Source organism: Triturus cristatus, chromosome 4_1 (assembly GCF_964204655.1).
Source record: "Triturus cristatus chromosome 4_1, aTriCri1.1, whole genome shotgun sequence".
Classification (NCBI taxonomy): Eukaryota; Metazoa; Chordata; class Amphibia; order Caudata; family Salamandridae; genus Triturus; species Triturus cristatus.
Genome location: NC_140585.1, coordinates 980,080,225 through 980,099,268, shown reverse-complemented (window position 1 = coordinate 980,099,268; position 19,044 = coordinate 980,080,225). Strand labels below are relative to the sequence as shown.

The window sequence follows — 19,044 nt, the reverse complement described above, 5'->3', positions numbered from 1 at the left end:
TTGCTAAGAAGCTAATTGAAAAGACAATAACACAGCATGCCACAAGTGCTCATCTCCATATCTATACACCTCTGGTCCTAGGCATTATTGACTGCTGGTTCCAGCCCTTGCTCAGGTCTTTCCAATCGGAAAGTCATCCATACTTGTGTGACAGGAATCATGCAACCCAGAATTGTGGCTGCCCAGTTGTGCTGCTCCATTATGACCAGTCTCACAGCAGATCCCTTGGCTTTAGTAAAATAAAGTAGAGCACCTCCCAGGATGGAAAAAAACAGAGGTACAACACCACCACAAGAAGAATTACCAACCACATCAACTTCTGTTTCGAAGTCTTTTTAGCGGAGGAAGTAAATACCAGTCAACCGCCAGGAAAACAGGGAGGAAAACCAGGAGGAGTCAAAGAAAAACAAAAACTGAATTTGAGAAGCCAGAAGATAACTTAGTTGTGAATATTTCAACTGTTCAACTGACTTCAAAACAAATCAAGCTTTTGAACAAAGGATTAGGTTTTCTACCGACACATCATTCCACCAAATTGGAGAATGAAGTAGCACTATTTAAATTTATGAGGACATTGCGTCTTCATTATTTCTTTGCTACCCTACCTGACACAGAAGAGGTCAAGAAAGATCTTGAATTCATTGAATTTAAAAAGAAATCCACATTTCAGGCACCGACGTCTCATAAAATATTGGATGCTTTCGAAAATCTAGTGAAGAATGATTTTGCGGAAATGAACGTCAGGAAATATAAAAGATCAAATTTCACTCAGCATGATCAGAAGATTTTGAAATCCCTTAAAACAGATGTCAGAATCGTTATTCAGAAGGCAGACAAAGGTGGAGCAACAGTGGCTATGGATCGGACATTTTATATGTCCAAAGTAAGTGAACATGTATCAGACTCCAACACTTACCTACTTTTAGATCAAGATCCCACTCAAGAGATGAGAACTACCCTGGATAGCATACTAATAAAGGCATTAGACATGCGATGGATCTCTCAAAACACCAAAAATTATTTGACAGTCACCAACCCCAAAAAACCAGGATTGTATGTTACCTAAGATTCACAAGAGTCTGGAAAATCCACCATTCAGACCGATCGTTACAGGGTGTGGCACGATCTTTGAACCAATAGGACTATGCATAGACTATTTTTTACAACCGTTTGTTCAAGATTGGTTTTCTTACACAAAAGATACGACACATTTTCTTCAAAAACTTCGTACAGTTTCAGTGGTGAAAGAAGAATTTTTTTTATGTACCTTGGATGTAAAAGCTCTATACACCTCCATTCCTCATGAGGGAGGCTTGGAGGCTGTAGAATGGGCTTTATTGAAGCAATCCACCATAGGAGCTGACAAAGTATTTGCCCTGGAGATGTTGCATTTTTGTTTGCATCACAGCTATTTCGAATGGGAAAATCAATATTTTTTACAACTCAAAGGCACTTCAATGGGCTTTGCTGGGGCTCCAGCGTACGCTAATACGTACATGGCTATGTTTGAAAGAGAAGTTTATCAAGTCAGATAAAGAATGGACAGATAATTTGCTTATATACTGCAGATTTATAGATGACATTTTTCTCATCTGGGGAAACAGCAGGAATCTTTTGGAAACCAAAATAGCACAATTGAATCAATCAGATGAGTACATTGACTTCACGTATAATATAGACATGAAATCAATACCATATTTGGATGTCTTGGTAACTGTGGCAGAGAATACTATACAAACAGAAGTGTTTCATAAACCGACAGATAAAAACAATACATTATCATTCAACAGTTTTCATTCACATAATCTGATTCACAATCTTCCGTTCTCACAATTTCTCAGAGCTAAAAGGATTTGTTCAAATGATGATTTGCTTCAGAAGAATGTGAAGATTCTTAAAGAGAGATATGAGTCAAAGGGTTATCCAGAATCAGTTTTAAACGAAGCAATCAGTAAAATGACAACAATATCTCGGGATGAGCTATTAACAGTTAAACCAAAAAAACACTTAAGAGGCAAGTGTTTGTTTCAACATTCTCTACAAGTTCCGGTCAAATGAAAAAAATCATCAATAGACGATGGGAGATAATTGAACATGAGAGTGACTTTAAAGAGTTATTTGTGAACAAACCAATCTTTGCTTACAAGAGATCTATGAACATGAAGGAATTACTTAAGTTTCGTCAAACATCACCAGAACAAGAATTTAAGGGAATGCGGAAATGCCAAAACTGTGAACATTGCAACAATGTGATCTGTGGAAACACTGTACAACATCCTCATACAGGTGATACGATTAAAGTGAGACACAACTCAGATTGTAACACGACCAATGTGATTTATGGCATTAAATGCCCATGTGGATCATTGTGCATAGGGAAGACGGAACGGAAGATTAAAACTAGAATATCAGAACATAAAGGTACAATTCGTAATAAAAACACCAAAAGCACTTTATCAAATCAGTGGATTAAATTTCGCCATAACATTTCCCAATTGAAATTCCAGGTAATTGAAAAGGTCGAGCTCACACCAGGTAAAGATTTTGCGAAAACTCTACTCCAAAGAGAAATCTTCTGGAGAAGGAAATTGGAAACTCAAGATCCCAAAGGAATTAATGACAAAGTAGATTTAGGTTGTTTTTTGTAATGCACCAAAAGTTCAGGCAATGGAGACTCACATTTAAAGAATTAAGTGGAAGCAGATCAAATGACATATATGGTGATTAGTTTGATATTGTATTAAGGTACTCATGTTAAAATAGCATGAATCTAGATGCTCATATTTTTCATCGCAGATTTTACTGCCTATATGTTAATGAAGTAACATGTGGTTTTCTTTTCTCGTTTTTTCTTATTTTATTTCTCTTTTAGTGGTGTATTATTTGGCACATTTTTATAAGACCTAAGATCTAGAAGCTTACGATTATTGTTATAAGGCAGTACAGTAACGTGCTGGTTGTATGTAGAGAGGAATCCGGGGTTTATTATTTAGGTTTATTTGAATCTCAGGTATACACGTTGTATGTATAGGATTGGATTTACAAGCCATGTTTGAATGGGAAAACTAGATAGTGAATCGTCGGTGTTTATACGGAGTAGTCCTTCTTTACTTTCGCGCTCGCTAAGATTCAAACGTGAGGCGGAAGTGGTACTGCAAGAGATAGATATAGCCGGATTGTAGAGTGTTCCCGGCACGTCTTCTAGCAGTTAGCAACTTCGGTGAGAGGAAGGAAACTTAGATGGAAACACATTAAGGTACATCGTGGGTAAAGAGTAGAGAGTAACTTTACGATTAATGTTTTTTTCGAGGAGAGTGCTAAAATATATTTATTTTTCAGGTGGTTTAATCACAGTGTCAAAGGCAGTATTAGTTTAACCGAGGCTAAAGAGAAACTTGGTGAGCAGCGTTCTTTTTGAGCACGGATGTTTTTTTTGGTATTAATTCCACTAGCGGTATTATTTGTGCACTTTTACAGTGTGGAGTGTTAGTAAGGTTTAAACGGGCATATTTTGAGATTATTTTTGAGCACACTGGTGGTGTCTGGGGTTCTTTCCTATGGCTGTCTATTGGTTTTTCTTCCATTTTTTTCATAACGATAATTATGATCGTTAAAAAGAAAAGTCCATGCTATTATAAATTCAGCAATGTGTTTCAACGTTTAAAGGCAATGTGGTGCTGTTAAAGTATCTCCTTGTGCATGACACAAAATTGATGATTTAACAAGTATCGTTTGTACAATGAGTATGAAATGAAATTGATGATTAAGTAAGTACGGTTTGTATAATTTGCAGATATCTAGCCCCTGAAGAAGGGCCAAAGGGGCCCGAAATGCATTGGGCAAGGAAATTTGAAATGCAACTTAAAAAACGGATTTGTGTGGTTTTTTGGTGTTGTTTTGTTTCAAGAAAAGGGAACCGTACTGTGGGCTTGGAGCTGTGTGGCCTGCACCATTGATTACTCCTGTTTCACTGCTCTGCACTGCCTAGAGACTTTTACTGTATGTGTGCAATATGTTTTTGTCATTCTAGCGGCCGGCCGGATGGTTGTAGGCCCATACCTGTAACTTTTACGAACTGCAATAAACGGTTTCAAAAAATAAATAATAAAAAAAAAAAAAAACGGATTTGATGAACATTATGTAGTATTTGTTTCAAGAGAACAATTGAAAGAAACTACGTGTTTTGTATATGTTGCATTAAAAAACACTCAAGTGAAGATATCATTACGCAAGGCTACTGTTTGGTGTAAAGTTTCATTAAATGAACATCAACAAAAGGTGAAAAGTTGATTTCTGTGAAATGTGATACGTAGGATTTGAAACAGTTTTTATAGCAAAAGCTTCAAGGAAAGAGTGCGCAAAGGTCAAGTCGACATACTTGATTCATTTTTTAGTTCAGATTTCGGACCTGTGTAGACAGCAGGTCAACCATTGCAGCACGCCATTGATTAATAGATTGATTATAAAGTAATTGAAATTTGGAAAACTGCAGGAGTGCTCCTCTTCATCAAATAAATTCAACAGAGTGACAGCCTTCCTCCTTCTCGGCCTGTCAGTTGCCATCAACACCATCAACCACCAACTATTTCTCCAAAGCCAAAATTACACTAGAATCCAAGGTACCATTTTTATTTGGATTTAACGCGCGTGGCAGAAAAGGACCAAATCACAACCCTCCTCCTTTCTGTGCACCATCTTTCACTAACCAGGAAATGTGATCCACAAGGCTTACTCTGACAAGTCATCAACTCTTTCATGTTTACTTGCTACAACTTTGCTGATTACAAATACATCCTCCTCAAGCTGGAAAGTCCATCAGGTCTGGACAGGTCAGGACTCAGCCAATGCCTATGGGCTCTAGGTACCTGGATGCTACCGAACAACATGGAGCTCAGCCCTTCAAAAATGGACATCCTCACTTGTGAATTGTAGCAAACGTATGACCGAAACACCATGGGCAAAGCATAACACTCTAAGGAGATAAAGAAGTTAGGTATGATCATGGACTTGAGACTCTCACTTCAACCTCAAAGTAGCCAAGTGACCAAAAGTGCATTCTTCACTAGGGGAATTCTATGCAGGATCTTCCCCATCTGGGACTTTCCCACAGGGTCCTGGTCTAAAGTGACCCAGTAGTTTATTTAGAGTTTGCATACACGGTAATCTGCCACAAATGTGGCGAAGTACCCTGTCCACCAAAGTTTTGGTTCATTCACTCTATTTAGAGCTGGCCAAAGCATCATGTTCCTGCCAGTTGAAACACCACTGGTTCTGCCGGCGGTAATCTTAAATTGATGGCCCCAGGGCCATCGGCCCATCACTCTCAGCATCTTAGACCATATTTGGATCAGACTTCTGTCACACAGTTTTTGTGTTTGAGACCACCAGGAAAGTCCTTGCAGTCCCAAACTGAAAAATATAAAAATGACCCCTACACCCTCAGAGAAAACTCCCAGAGAATCAGGGTAAATAATTTCTTATTTTTGCGAAAACAAAATCCCATGGTGATTACTCCTCTAAAGGTCTGGAGATCTCTGCCCCAGAAGGCAGATATCTCTAAATATGGTGTGCTGTAGGCCGTAGTACATGTCTCCACTGCCCTAAAGGACTCAGGACATTTCTGCAATCCCTAAATAACCCCTTAAGTATTAGTATGGCTCAATTATGCAAATAAGGATCATACTGAGATCACACAACTCCACAGCAACATCCAGGATACCAGACTGTTCAAGAAACATCTTAAAACCCTGCTTTTTAACTAAATCTTGGTATGCTCAGCCTCCCCCGCTTCCTTCTAGTTAGCACTCCGCGCCGGGACATTCTTGAGTATCCGTGCGCGCTATAAATGCGGTATAACATAACATAACATAACATGTCCATAATGCTGCGGATCCTGACCAGACACGCCCACATTATCCCTTGCCTCATGGCATTGCACTTGTCAAGGATATCACTCCAAGCCTAAGCATCACCTGCAGGGGGGTTCACAGGAAGGGACACATGTTTTTACAAACATAAGACAGTTTCTGATGCTAAATGAGGAACCGCAGATCCAGAATTCCTCCACTTTTGATCACTCCCCCTTTTTAAAAAATCACAATGGGGCCGGCCCTCCTTCTCTGTGAAGACATACAATCTCTGGAACACACTCCTGAACAAAATAAACATGCAGTGCTCCAGTATGACAGGCCACTATAACTGGACCACACTTCCAGTCATCATGCACAGCACCCCGACATGTGCATACACAAGCAATACAGCATCCAACTCCATTGAAGCAATACATAACAAATGGAGCAATTAATTTCTCGCCCAATCGGAAAGCACTTTGTGCTTTGCAAGGGATAGGAAAGCCCTATGTAAATTCCAAAACAATACAGTACATTTGTGCTCTCCTCATGGCCTTGTCTTTTGGAAATTCTAAGATTGACTGTCCAATATGATGATACTGAAATCTCAGTGACCCACAACACCTAAATGTTCGTTTTATTCAGTTTTTTAATATGTGTGATAGGCTTTTGTGCCCTTACGTGACCCTCCCCACGCAAGCACCATCCTCTTGCCAAGCTTGCAGCTGTATGAACTGTTAGTGAAGCCTACCCTCAGCAAGCAGCCCTTGACTGGCATGTGCAGTGCCATAACTGAACAGGCAGATGCTGACACTGCTGGAGCTGACAGCCAAACTTCTGATGGTGCCACAGCATCGAGATCACAACCCGCCAGACAAATCACAGGGGCTGCCGGATCACCAGGCATCTTACGTGCTCTAACCATCTGACGATTTCGCTACTCTCCCACGCCAAACAATTTCTCTTCACACATGGCACCCAGGACCCTCACAGCATAGTGCCTTATACCTAAAATCTTTCAAGATGCAGCCAAACCCTAAAAGTCCGGCCAACAAGTTGCTAGCAGGAAACTGAAGTTACAGGATTCTGACGGAAGAAAACTGCATTTGAAACATGACATATGAAAGAAAATTAAGACATAGGCCACTGTAATTGTAAAAGCGCCCGTCACAGCACAGCAAGTAGGTTCTAAAATAGACGCTGAATGGTCGCTTTTTTTTTTTTTTTTAATTACATTTTTTATTCGAAACCGCTAGCACACAATAAAATACAAACAAGGGCCTACAACCACCAGGGCCGGCCGCTATAGAGCCCGAGGGCCCGCAATGTAACGTCACACAGTCCGTCGAACCATAGGCAAGGCGCCCGGCAGTTCGTAAGCACATATAACAGGCCATGGCCGCAGGCCAGGAGCAATTGAAAACAACAGTTTCATTTTGTATTAAATATAAAACACACTCAAGGCAATGAGAGTCCGAAGTAGCAGCGTGCTCTTCCCAGGACGGGGAATAACATATAGTGTCCAAAGCAGTTCCTGTCCGGAAGCTGTAGAGGGGGGCAATGGGAAAACAAAGCATGAAGCACACCTCAAGCCCTCCCGCGGAACGCGCGGCTAGGGGATCAGGGCAATATCGACCTCTAATGGCAGAGGCGGGGTGCAGATACGTCCCCGATATAGATTCCACGGACCCCATACCCTAGTCCATTTCCCTGGCTTACCTCTCGCCACATACGCCGTCTTTTCCCTAAACATACACCAGTCCATATTCTCCTTCCATACGTCAATCGTGGGCGGCCTCGGGGAGCCCCATAGCTGTGCAATGTTACGCTTAGCCACCATGTACCCCAAGGTCACCCACTGCGTCTGTGCCGCATTACAATCATTCGGTTCCCAGACATTCAACAAACACCTCCTAGCCTCTGGCAACAGGGCCACATGCGTGACCCCCTCCATTACGGTGTGGATACCGTTCCAGAATCGCACAACCTCCGAACATTCCCACAAGATATGAAGAAACGTGCCCGGCAGGCCACATCCACGCTTACACAATCCATCCATCGAATAACCCATACGCAGCAAACCGGGCCCTGTGACATACACTCTATGGAGGATCTTCAGCTGTACAAACCGTAGGCGGGCCGGGATCGCCACCTCTTTCGGGGAGGCCACCGCCGATACCCAGTCCTCATCATCCAATTCCAAGCCATCGCCCGTCCACGCCTCCCTCAAACGGAGCAGCAAGTCCGCACGATCGTTAATGAGTTTCTTATAAATCAGGGAAATAGTGCTGTCGGGCACATAGCCATCCAACACTCTATCCTCCAGTGGGGAATACTCGGGGATAGCAGTAGCATCCGGAAAGACCGAACAAAGTGCATGGTAGACTTGAGCATACCGGAAGTACTCTCTATCGTTTAATTTATATTCAATTTTAAGCATTTCGAACGTTTTGAAAGCTCCCTTCGCCCACAGATCACCCACCTTACATATACCAATCATATCCCATTTCTCAAAACCTTTCGATCTTCACAAACAGCCCAACCGCCCAGAAGCATACAACGGCGTCGCCCGAGTCAAGCGATCCCTCCACCCCATCGCAGCATTCGCCGCGTGCCACACGTGCACCGCCACCCGCGTGGGTCCCGTCAACCGCATGTCCTGGGTCACCGAGTACAGCGCCCTATTATAGTCTCCACCCGGAAGCAGGAGTTTATCCATCTCAAAGGCCGGGTTTAAGGCAGGACCATATATCCCGTGGTTCACCGCCGCCAACTGAGACGCCCAATAGTATCGTTTAATATCGGGGAGGGCGACCCCTCCATCATACCAAGGGAGCGTCAACTTAGCGAGAGCAATCCGCGGCCGCCCGTCCCAAAACAGTTGGCGCTGAAGACCCTCCACCTCCCGGAAATAACGGGCCGGCACGACATCAAGAGTATTTTGCAAGGCATACAAGAAACGGGGCAGCGACATCATTTTAAACAATGCCGCCCGTCCGAGCGGCGAGAGCGGAAGTCGTCGCCATCTCGCTACGTCGGCCTTCAATCGCTGGAGGGGAGGTAGAAGGTTTCGCTCATAGCGAACCGCGGGGTCCAGTGAGATAAAGATTCCCAAATATTTGAACCCCAGGGTAACAATCTGAGCTGGGCAACCCCGCGGCAGCAGGGGGGCATCCCCCGAGAGGACGTAGACACACGACTTGGCCCCATTGATGACCAGGCCAGAGTTGCGGCCAAAAGAATTCAGCACGTCCACCAATACAATTAGCGACTGCCGGGGAGACGTGAGATACAGAAGGATATCATCCGCGTAAAGGGAGACACGGTCTTCGAATTCTGGCGTCCATCTAATGCCTCGCAACGACGGCTCCCAACGCAACCAGGCGGCGAGAGGCTCCAAAGAAAGTGCAAAGAGAAGGGGTGATAGCGGACACCCCTGCCGCGTACCTCTCCCCAGTGCGAAGGGAGCCGACACCCTACCATTCACTACCACCTGAGCCAGTGGGTCAGCGTATAGTAATTTTACCCAACCAATAAACTCCGGGCCGAACCCAAATTTCGCCAACACGGCCCAAATATATGGCCACTCCAAAGTGTCGAATGCCATAGTAGCATCCAAAGATGCCAAGATGGCCGGCTCACGTATGAATTCCGCTCTAGCAAGCACGCTGTGTAACCGCCTCAGATTTAGGGCGGTATTCCGATGGGGTATAAAACCAGACTGATCCTGATGAATCAAGTCGCCCACGACCCGAACCAGTCGGTTAGCCAACACTTTAGCCATTTTGGGTTCTGCGTTCAACAGAGAAATGGGCCTATAGGAGGCGCAGCGATCTCGCGGCTTCCCCTCTTTGGGTATCACAACTATGCTGGCGAGGCATTGGTCAGGGGGGAGGAAGCCCGCCGCACGGGCCGCCAAAAACATGTCTCGAAGATATGGTGCTATCTTATCGGGACGCAACTTGTAGAGTTCGATGGGAAGACCATTGGGACCCACCGCTTTACCCGAAGCAATCGAACGAGTGGCCAAAGCGATGTCATCTGACGACAACTTCGCCTCCATCAACACCGCGTCTGCCTCCGATAGGGTTGGCAATGTGATGTCTCTATGCAGGCTATGGGAATCCTCCTCCGATCGCAACGAGAGCGGAGAGTATACGCCACGGAAATGAACTGCGAAGCAGTCAACGATCTCAACCGAGTCAGTCACACGCACTCCATCACTCCTCTCCACAACGGGCACCACCCTGCTAACTCTCTCCTTCCTATCCAACCAAGCGATCAGTTTTCCGGCCTTATCCCCCACATCATACAACCGCCCTTGCTGCTCTCTACTCATCTCTTTAGCCGCTTCCATGACTAACGCTCTGTAATCTGACTGTTTGAGGCTGAGAACATGCAATTTCTCCTCAGTAACCCCACTCTCCAAGTCCTCCTCCATTACAGCTATTTCCGCTTCCAGGTGAACCACCTCCGCTCTCTCGCACTTCTTAGTATGGGAGATAAGGGACAAGGCCTGCCCCCTGACCACTACCTTTTAAGCCTCCCATAGGGAGACGGCCGATGACACCGACCCCACGTTATCAGTGAAGTAGTGATCAGTGGACTTGACCAACTCCGCGTGGATCTTAGGGTTACGAAGATACCAGGTGTTAATGGGTGCCACTCTCCCCTCTGCCCCAGAGACTACCCTCAGCTGCAACCATAGAGGGGAATGGTCAGAGATACCTCGGGCTAAATGACGCACCTCCCCAATCATTCCAGCTTGGGTCGCCGGCATAAGCATATAGTCAAGTCTCGAGAGACTCCCATGGGCCCCCGAGTGAAAGGTGTATTGCGCCTGTCCCGGATGCATCAATCTCCAGCAATCTACAAGTCCCAAAGTGTCTGAAAAACCGCCCAACCAGGCCTGAGCCCTAGGGAGATCCCTGGGAGGGTGGCGGTCCTCCAATCCGGAGACAACGGCATTAAAATCACCACCCAACACCAAAACCCCCCCAGGGAGTCCCAGGACCAAACGCCCCAAATCAGCAAACGTAGCCGTTTGTAACCCCGGAGGTACATACACAGCCACGAGCGACACAGTCCTGCCCTCCCATCTCCCCACCAGCGCCACATATCGCCCCCTATCATCGTGAAGCACCTCGTCCACTTCCAGTGGGAGAGAGGCCCTAACCAGAATGCCCACTCCCCTAGAGCCAGAAGTAAAACCAGAGTGAGCGGCAAGGCGATAGCCCCTCCTATTTAGGGCCTGGAAAGAGTTCCCAATCAAATGTGTCTCCTGCAGGAAAACAATGTCGGGCGAGGCTCGTTTCAAGAACTGCAACACCACCCCGCGCTTGATCCTGTCCCCCAGACCGTTCACATTCCACGAAAGGATTCTCAATCCCCTACCCCCCATCCCACTCCCGCACATGATACCCACATCCCGGAGAGCACAACCCAGAGAGTTCAGCAGAAAACTTCACATTGCCTTGCAAAACAAAAATACAACCATCCCCAACAACCCCCCTCCCCCACAATCCCAGAACAACAACTCCCCCCTCCCTGCACCCCTGCTTGAGCCCAAACAGCCCCCCCAACTTGCAGTGTGCCTGTCGCCCTAACCTATACCACAAAAAGAACCCCAGAAGGAGGAAAGGACCCCAATAAGCTCCCCACAACCCCCAGGCACTTGAAGGGCATGATGTACCAGATTAAAAGTACAATTGAGCCAAGGTGCAAAACCTCGCCAGTCTAGTCAATCGCCAGGAACCAAGTTCTAGTCCCGCTCCACCACATCCCGTTCGTTTTCCGCCGTCCGACTGTCTCGGTCCTGCCCCCGCGGCAGAGCATCCAACCAGTCTCCAACTGCCTCCGGCCGGTCAAAAAAGTTGGAACGACCCTGGAACTCAACCCGCAACCTCGCCGGGAATAACATCGCGTATTTCAACTCCATATCTCTCAAGCGCCGTTTCACACCCAAAAATCCCAGCCGCTGTTTCTGGACCGCTTGCGTGAAGTCCGGATAGAAGCTGACATTGAAGTTCTCAAACTTCAGCGGCCCTGCCACCCTCGACGCCTGAAGGATAGCATCTCTATCTCGAAAGTTGAAAAGTCGGGCAATTATAGGCCTAGGGGGAGCACCCACTTTGGGCGCACCACCCGGAATCCTATGGGCCCGCTCCACCGCAAAGAACTTGCTCAATCCCTTGGGCGCGAGATGATTGATCACCAGATCCTCCACAAATAGATCCGCGGCAGATTCCTCCGATCTTTCCGGCACTCCGATGATACGAACGTTATTGCGTCTAGCCCTGCTTTCAGAGTCCTCAAGTCGACGATCCGTCTGGTCACTGGCCAGCCGCAGCCGGCGGACCTCCGTCTGCAGGGCTGCCACATCCACAGTTAGGCTCGACGCCTCCTGAGACAAAGAGTCGACCTGATCGTTGGTTTTGGACAGGTCTGCCCTGACCAAATTCACATCAATAAGGACCGCATCCAATTTATGCGCCAGGGTATCAAACCGCTGACCCACCGCAGCCTTCATCTCCTCAATGGCGCCCATAACGTCCTGCAGGGACAATTCTGACGATGGGCCCGAAACCTCTTTAGCCCTCTCAGGCGATTTATGCAAGCCACTGGGGGACCCCTTCAGCTGCGCATACCGATCCATATTGTTGGCCTGTGCATAGGATCCCCTCCGGGTTGACTTGGGTTTCGACTTGTCACCGTCTAGTCTAGTCGCCATCGTCCGGAGGCCACCAAAGTTGGCACTCGTCGAAGCCGGGGACAGGAACCAGTTGGCCAAGTCAGTCGAACACTGCAGTCGCGGGCAGGAAGTCCGTGTGTAGCCCGAAAGTCAGGCCAGACACTCCGCCGTCCGCTCTCCTCTGAAACACCGAGGTCCCTCAGCCGATCTCAAAAGGACAGACACGAAAACGAAAGTGAAAGTGCGGGGTACGCGGCAAGTCAGGCTCAGCATGCCGCTGTTGTTCACTTCGTACCCGGGCACCCCACCAACTCGAGATCGGGACCTAGGCAACAGCAGGCCGCAATCTTCGGAGGGCGACCATTCGGGCTCCCAGCGTCCGATCTGAATTTGGAAAACGGGTGGCACCTCAGCGCGGATGCATCAGCAAAAGCCCATCAAGTTTACCAGGATTTAGTCAGGATAGACGTGGGAGGTTGCGGAGGCCCTCGAGAGCCGTAAGCCTACGCGGCCATCTTGGTTGCGCGCTAGGTTCCTCCTCCGAATGGTCGCTTTTAACAATTTTGAAGAACTCATTTGGACTATGTTATTACAGTCAGAGAGGTTTTAAGGCATGGGCCAAACGGGCAGTGTCCCCAGGGCCCCCACCTTCCAAGGAGCCACCTCGGAGAGATAACTTTGCCTCTGTTTGACTTCTGTCTATTCTATTTCTCCAATTAAACCTCTCTTTCTGTGAACTCTGTCTCCCTACCAAGTGTCACCTGAAGGATTTTTGGGGTCCCATGCGAGACAAATTTGAGCTGTTTCTGAGTCACCCTGTTAAAGTGTAACATACAATTTGGTTTAGTTTGGCACCATGTGGGCCTGAATTAACAGGAAAGGGGTACAACAATTAAAATGTGTCCTCTACGGGGCCCCCAAAATATGTCTTGCCCGGGGCCCTGAAAATCCTTAAGCTAACACTACTGACAGTAACCAAATTATATTTCACAACAATTTTTGTTCGAAAAAGAAAAAATGTACAAGCATTTTCCTTAAATAAATAATGGCTCCTGATACAAGATTAACAAACAGATTAATGTTTATTAGGGTTTATGAAGCAGCACTGTCACTTCTGAAGCAACAGCATTAAAGATGTATACAATTTGTGTCTTTTGTATGCATCTTAAGTGCTGAAATATTCATGGCAATTCAACTTTCACAAACGATTTCAAGAAGTACTTCATCATTTGAGACTGTCAGCACCGTAGCCCTATGCGAGCGCGATGGTGAGATGCCTGTAACACAAAGCTGGTCCTGTAGGCCTCGTGCGAGATATGGTGTAACAAAAACAAGCATTGGCATACCCAATAGGTCTCACCTTTGGGACCATATGTGTTTAGCCAGAACTTTTGGCTAAGTTGTAGAGCATTGTGGCTGCAGTGCATTATGTTGAAAAGTTATAATAAAAAGTGTTCAGCATTTTTGTTACCTTTATACAAACAAAGGTGACATTATATACAACCGAAAAACCTGATTAAAAAAAGATTTTAACATAAAAAAATGATTTTTTTTGCACTTGCACTGCTAGAAACTTCTTCCTGCCTGTTCTCATGCTTGTTTGTTATAATTTTTTTTGTTATGGGGGAGCGGGACATAAATAACGGGGGAGTGGAGGTTGGAAAACAGTAATTTAATTAGAACAGAAGCAGCGGACGGACACTAGGGGAGAATCAACACATGCCAGATTCCAAGGCCAGACAGACCTGATGCTTAAGTGGTGCGTGATGCAAAATGGTGGTGGCGAATAATGTTTGGTGCTAAGGTGGTGACACGATATGGTGTGGATTGGAGGTAAGTTGTGGATTGTGGAGTTGTGGACTTGAAATATGTTTTTTGGTGTATAATTATGCAGTGTGTATTGGAAATGTGTGGAGTTCAATTGTGTGGCCTGGAACTGTGGTGTTGAGTGAAATTATGCTTAGTGAAATTGTGTCATGGTGCATTTATGTTAACAGGTGGTATAGAGTGCATTTATGTGGAGTGCATTTATGTTGCATTCAGTAACGTGCAATTATGTGGCGTGTAATTATGTGGCACTGAGTGGTATTATGTGGAGTGTATTTATGTTGCGTTGAGTAGAGTGTAATTATGTGGTGTGTAATTAGGTGGCACTGAGTGGTATGCGGAGTATATTTATGTTGCATTGAGTAGAGTGTAATTATGTGGCATGTAATTATGTGGCACTGAGTGGTATTATGGGGAGTGGAGGTTGTATTCAGTAGAGTAATTATATGGTGAGTAATTATGTGGCACTGAGTGGTATTGTGTGGAGTGTATGTTGCATTTAGTGGAGTGTATTTATGTGGCATGTAATTATGTGGCACTGAATGGTATTATTTGGAGTGTATGTTGCATTGAGTGCAGTGTAATTATGTAGCACATAATTATGTGGCACTGAGTGGTATTATGTGGAGCGTATTTATGTTGCATTGAGTAGAGTGTAATTATGTGGCATGTAAATATGTGGCACTGATGGTATTATTTGGAGTGTATGTTGCATTGAGTGCAGTGTAATTATGTAGCATATAATTATGTGGCACTGAGTGGTATTATGTGGAGTGTATTTATGTTGCATTGAGTAGAGTGTAATTATGTGGCATGTAATTATGTGCCACTGAGTGGTATTGTGGGGAGTGTATGTTGTATTCAGTAGAGTAATTATGTGGTGAGTAATTATGTGGCACTGAGTGGTATTATATAGAGTGTATGTTGCATTGAGTGCAGTGTAATGATGTAGCATATAATTATGTGGCACTGAGTGGTATTGTGTGGAGTGCATGTTGCATTCAGTAGAGTGCAATTATGTGGCATGTAATTATGTGGCACTGAGTGGTATTATTTGGCGTGTATGTTGCACTGAGTGCAGTGTAATTATATAGCATATAAATATGTGGCACTGAGTGGTATTATGTTGAGCATATTTATGTTGCATTGAGTAGAGTGTAATTATGTGGCACTGAGTGGTATTATTTGGAGTGTATGTTGCATTGAGTGCAGTGTAATTATGTAGCATATAATTATGTGGCACTGAGTGGTATTATGTGGACTGAATTTATGTTGCATTGAGTAGAGTGTAATTATGTGGCGTGTAATTATGTGACACTGAGTGGTATTATTTGGAGTGTATTTATGTTGCATTGAGTAGAGTGTAATTATGTGGCGTGTAATTATGTGGCACTGAGTGGTATTATTTGGAGTGTATGTTGCATTGAGTGCAGTGTAATTATGTAGCATATAATTATGTGGCACTGAGTGGTATTATGTGGAGTGTATTTATGTTGCATTGAGTAGAGTGTAATTATGTGGCGTGTAATTATGTGGCACTGAGTGGTATCATATGGAGTGTATGTTGCATTGAGTGCAGTGTAATGACGGAGCATAGAATTATGTGGTACTGAGTGATATTGTGTGGAGTGTATGTTGCATTCAGTAGAGTGTAATTATGTGGTGTGTAATTATGTGGCACTGAGTGGCATTATTTGGAGTGTATGTTGCATTGAGTGCAGTGTAATTATGTAGCATATAATTATGTGGCACTGAGTGATATTATGTGGAGTGTATTTATGTTGCATTGAGTAGTGTAATTCTGTGGCATGTAATTATGTGGCACAGAGTGAGGAGGAGACCCTTTCACGTTTAAATTTAAAACCACCTTTGCACACGGGCAGAACCTCGCAGAGACGGCATCAACTGATGAAGCTTGTGTCTGTCTGTTTGTGTCTGCTTTCTCTTTCACTGTAGGCTCCGAGAAGCCGCAGTGCTGCTTTATTAAATGCAACATCTATTTGAAATGGGGTGCACTTTGCTTTCATGTTTAACCTGAGACCTGTACCAGCCTTCCTATATGTAGGTCAAAATGCGCGTTTCACCTAAAGACAGTTAACCTAAATATAAACCGGAAACCTTTCTAAAGTGCAGCGTTCGGTGCCACCCTGCTCCCAGAAGCACACAGCACAGCTGCCAGCACTCGAGTTTGTCTTAAAAGGCACGTTTTATCTCTATTTTTAAGTACTTTAACAAGGCCAGTCCTCATAATTAATCAACAAACACAACTTATCCGTCAAATGGGAGGTGAAGCATGCACACTTGAGCCACTTCTATCTGAAAAGATAAAAACTTCGACAGTTTTAAATCAGCCTCATTTAAATAAAAAATAAACACATCCCAGAGTTCGCCCCTCTTCTGCACAGCTAACAGATAATTAGCAAAGCTTTCTTTGTTCCACAAGCAGTCAGTCGAAAACAGAAAATCAGGGGCTTCTTAACCGCTTCAGTGCCCATGACGAGATGGTCTCGTCATGGAGCGCGGTTGCGCTGTGCCCATGACGAGACTATCTCGTCATGAACCCCGCCCGCTAATGCAACGCCCGGGAAAGGGCGGGGCACTGAAGGGGTTAAAAGTTTAAATCAAAAATAAACACATCCCAGAGTTTGCCTGTTGGTCTTCTGCCAGCTAACAGTTAATCAGCAAAACCTTCTTCCTTCCAAAACCAGTCCTCATTCAATGTTTAAATAAATATAAACACATTCCAAAGTTGCACGTTGGACTTCTGTGCAGCTAAAAGCAAAGCTTTCTTTGTTACAAAAGCAGTTGAAAACAGAAAAAAAAGCGAGTACTATCTGTTTGCAATTACTGCCAACGCGATAATTGGAGACATCGCATCCGAGGACCCTAGGCCATCCAACAAACACGGCGGGACAATCACCCACCTTGCGCCAATTGCGTGCTGTGTTTTTAAAAAAGACACATGCACAAGCCAATTGCAAGTTAGGGGAAAAAAAGCACATGCACGAGCGTGTGTTTAGAATTCAAAAGCCCTTACTTAAAGTCTTGCAGAGCAGCTCATGCGCTGGCTCAAGCGAGACCTAAAAACCAACAATCAAAAAAACACTTTTGTTGCCAAAAAATAAGCTCGATATCGTAATTATAACTAATAATTATTAAGGTGAAAATTCATAGATATTTTTCCAAGACTGATAAACAGCAGCATGTGTATTCAACCTGGTTTTACTGTACGAAAAGCTGTGATTCCATCATGTTACGGTGCGAGGCTTTAATTGCAGTGCAAAGGCACCAGCATCGAGAGTGTCACGAGGAAGGTGGGAGGGGCTCCTGGGACATAATCTGACATTCAAAAGGAAGACGATTGTCTTCTCGAGATACGCTCTTCATTCAAACTTTGTTGTGGGTTAGAGAGTTTTGGCCTTAGTCTCAGGCATCATCAGCCTAGAGTTGCTCACGTCGCTCTGTGAAGAAACTGTGCCCTTAAAACCGATCATTTAATTAAATTGCTTCAACATATAATTCGACAAAAACATTCTGTCAATTGTATTTTATGTCATAAAGTTAAAAGTGTTAGGTAAACTGCCTACTAACCTCACAGTGCTGTAAAGATGAAGTTTAGTCTTTGTGAAGGAAGGAAATTCAGTGGTGATTATGAACTGGCTCTGTAGCCAATGGACATGCAGTGTATTGGTATTCGTCAAAGAGCCATTTACAAGTTAGCATTAGAAGACATATCATGGGCAACCTTAGTACAAAACAACTCTTTAGCTTAGCAGAGCTATCCAAGAAACATATGTCTACAAGTTCACATACCTGAATTTCCGGGTGTCCATTTATGTACACTGTGTTGTTATTGACCATTTCAACTATGGCAACACCAAGGTTACACCGGATTCCGAAAGAAATGCAAAATCCCAAGCCGCTCATGATGGCAATGATATAACGTTTCGGCACCCCGCAGCAGTAGCAGTCGAAGAGTGGTGGCTTGGGTTTGGGGGCTTGCACCGGCCTTCCTTCTTCGTTTAGTTCAATGTTATCATCTTCCACATTGGATCCATCAATTTTCCTAATTAAGAATAAAGAGCGTTTCTGGTCAAAAGCAACATCTAGCTATCTTTGAATTGAGTGAGTTAAGCAAATATATATTTATTGGATGACTATTTGGGTAGGGCAGACAACAGCGACAACATGAAAAGGACAGCGTATTTTAAGTAAAGCGCGGCCAAACAACACGTAAAGGAACAGTTTGAATAGTACACGGCTATACAGTTTGTTAATATTGAATAAAATAGACAACGAATTTCTTCAATGCACATATTGTAGGAGTGGTATATGCCTTACTGAAAGTTAAAAGCTGCACAAACGAGAATTAGATATTTCAAGGACAGTAAATGGCATGCTTTTCCAAGAATGGCAGTTGTAATTAGCTCCTTAGAGCAAATTGTAAAACTTGCTGTAATTGCCCATAACAGAAAAATTGATTTTGCCTTCAGATAGCTGAAACTCAGAAATAACCCATATTGTGTAAAGCCAGTACACTGGGATATAACATGTCAGTATTTTAAATATAAGGAACAGTAGAAAGGGCTGTCCTGGACCTATTTTTGATCCCTAGGATCAGATTAGAAGATCAAACAGAAAGCCCTAAGGAAAAGCTATTTTTAAGTGTACTTTTAA

General features: G+C 44.5%; 1 protein-coding gene across 1 annotated transcript in view; it reads right to left on the bottom strand.

Moving 5' to 3' along the window:
* The window catches only part of SLC17A8 (solute carrier family 17 member 8), a 332,347-nt gene that overhangs the window by 246,640 nt on the left and 66,663 nt on the right, over nucleotides 1-19,044 (bottom strand). Inside the window, exon 2 of the mRNA XM_085650684.1 lies at nucleotides 18,181-18,433. Coding sequence (XP_085506810.1) covers nucleotides 18,181-18,433 — 253 coding nt within the window. The remainder of the gene's footprint in view (nucleotides 1-18,180; nucleotides 18,434-19,044) is intronic.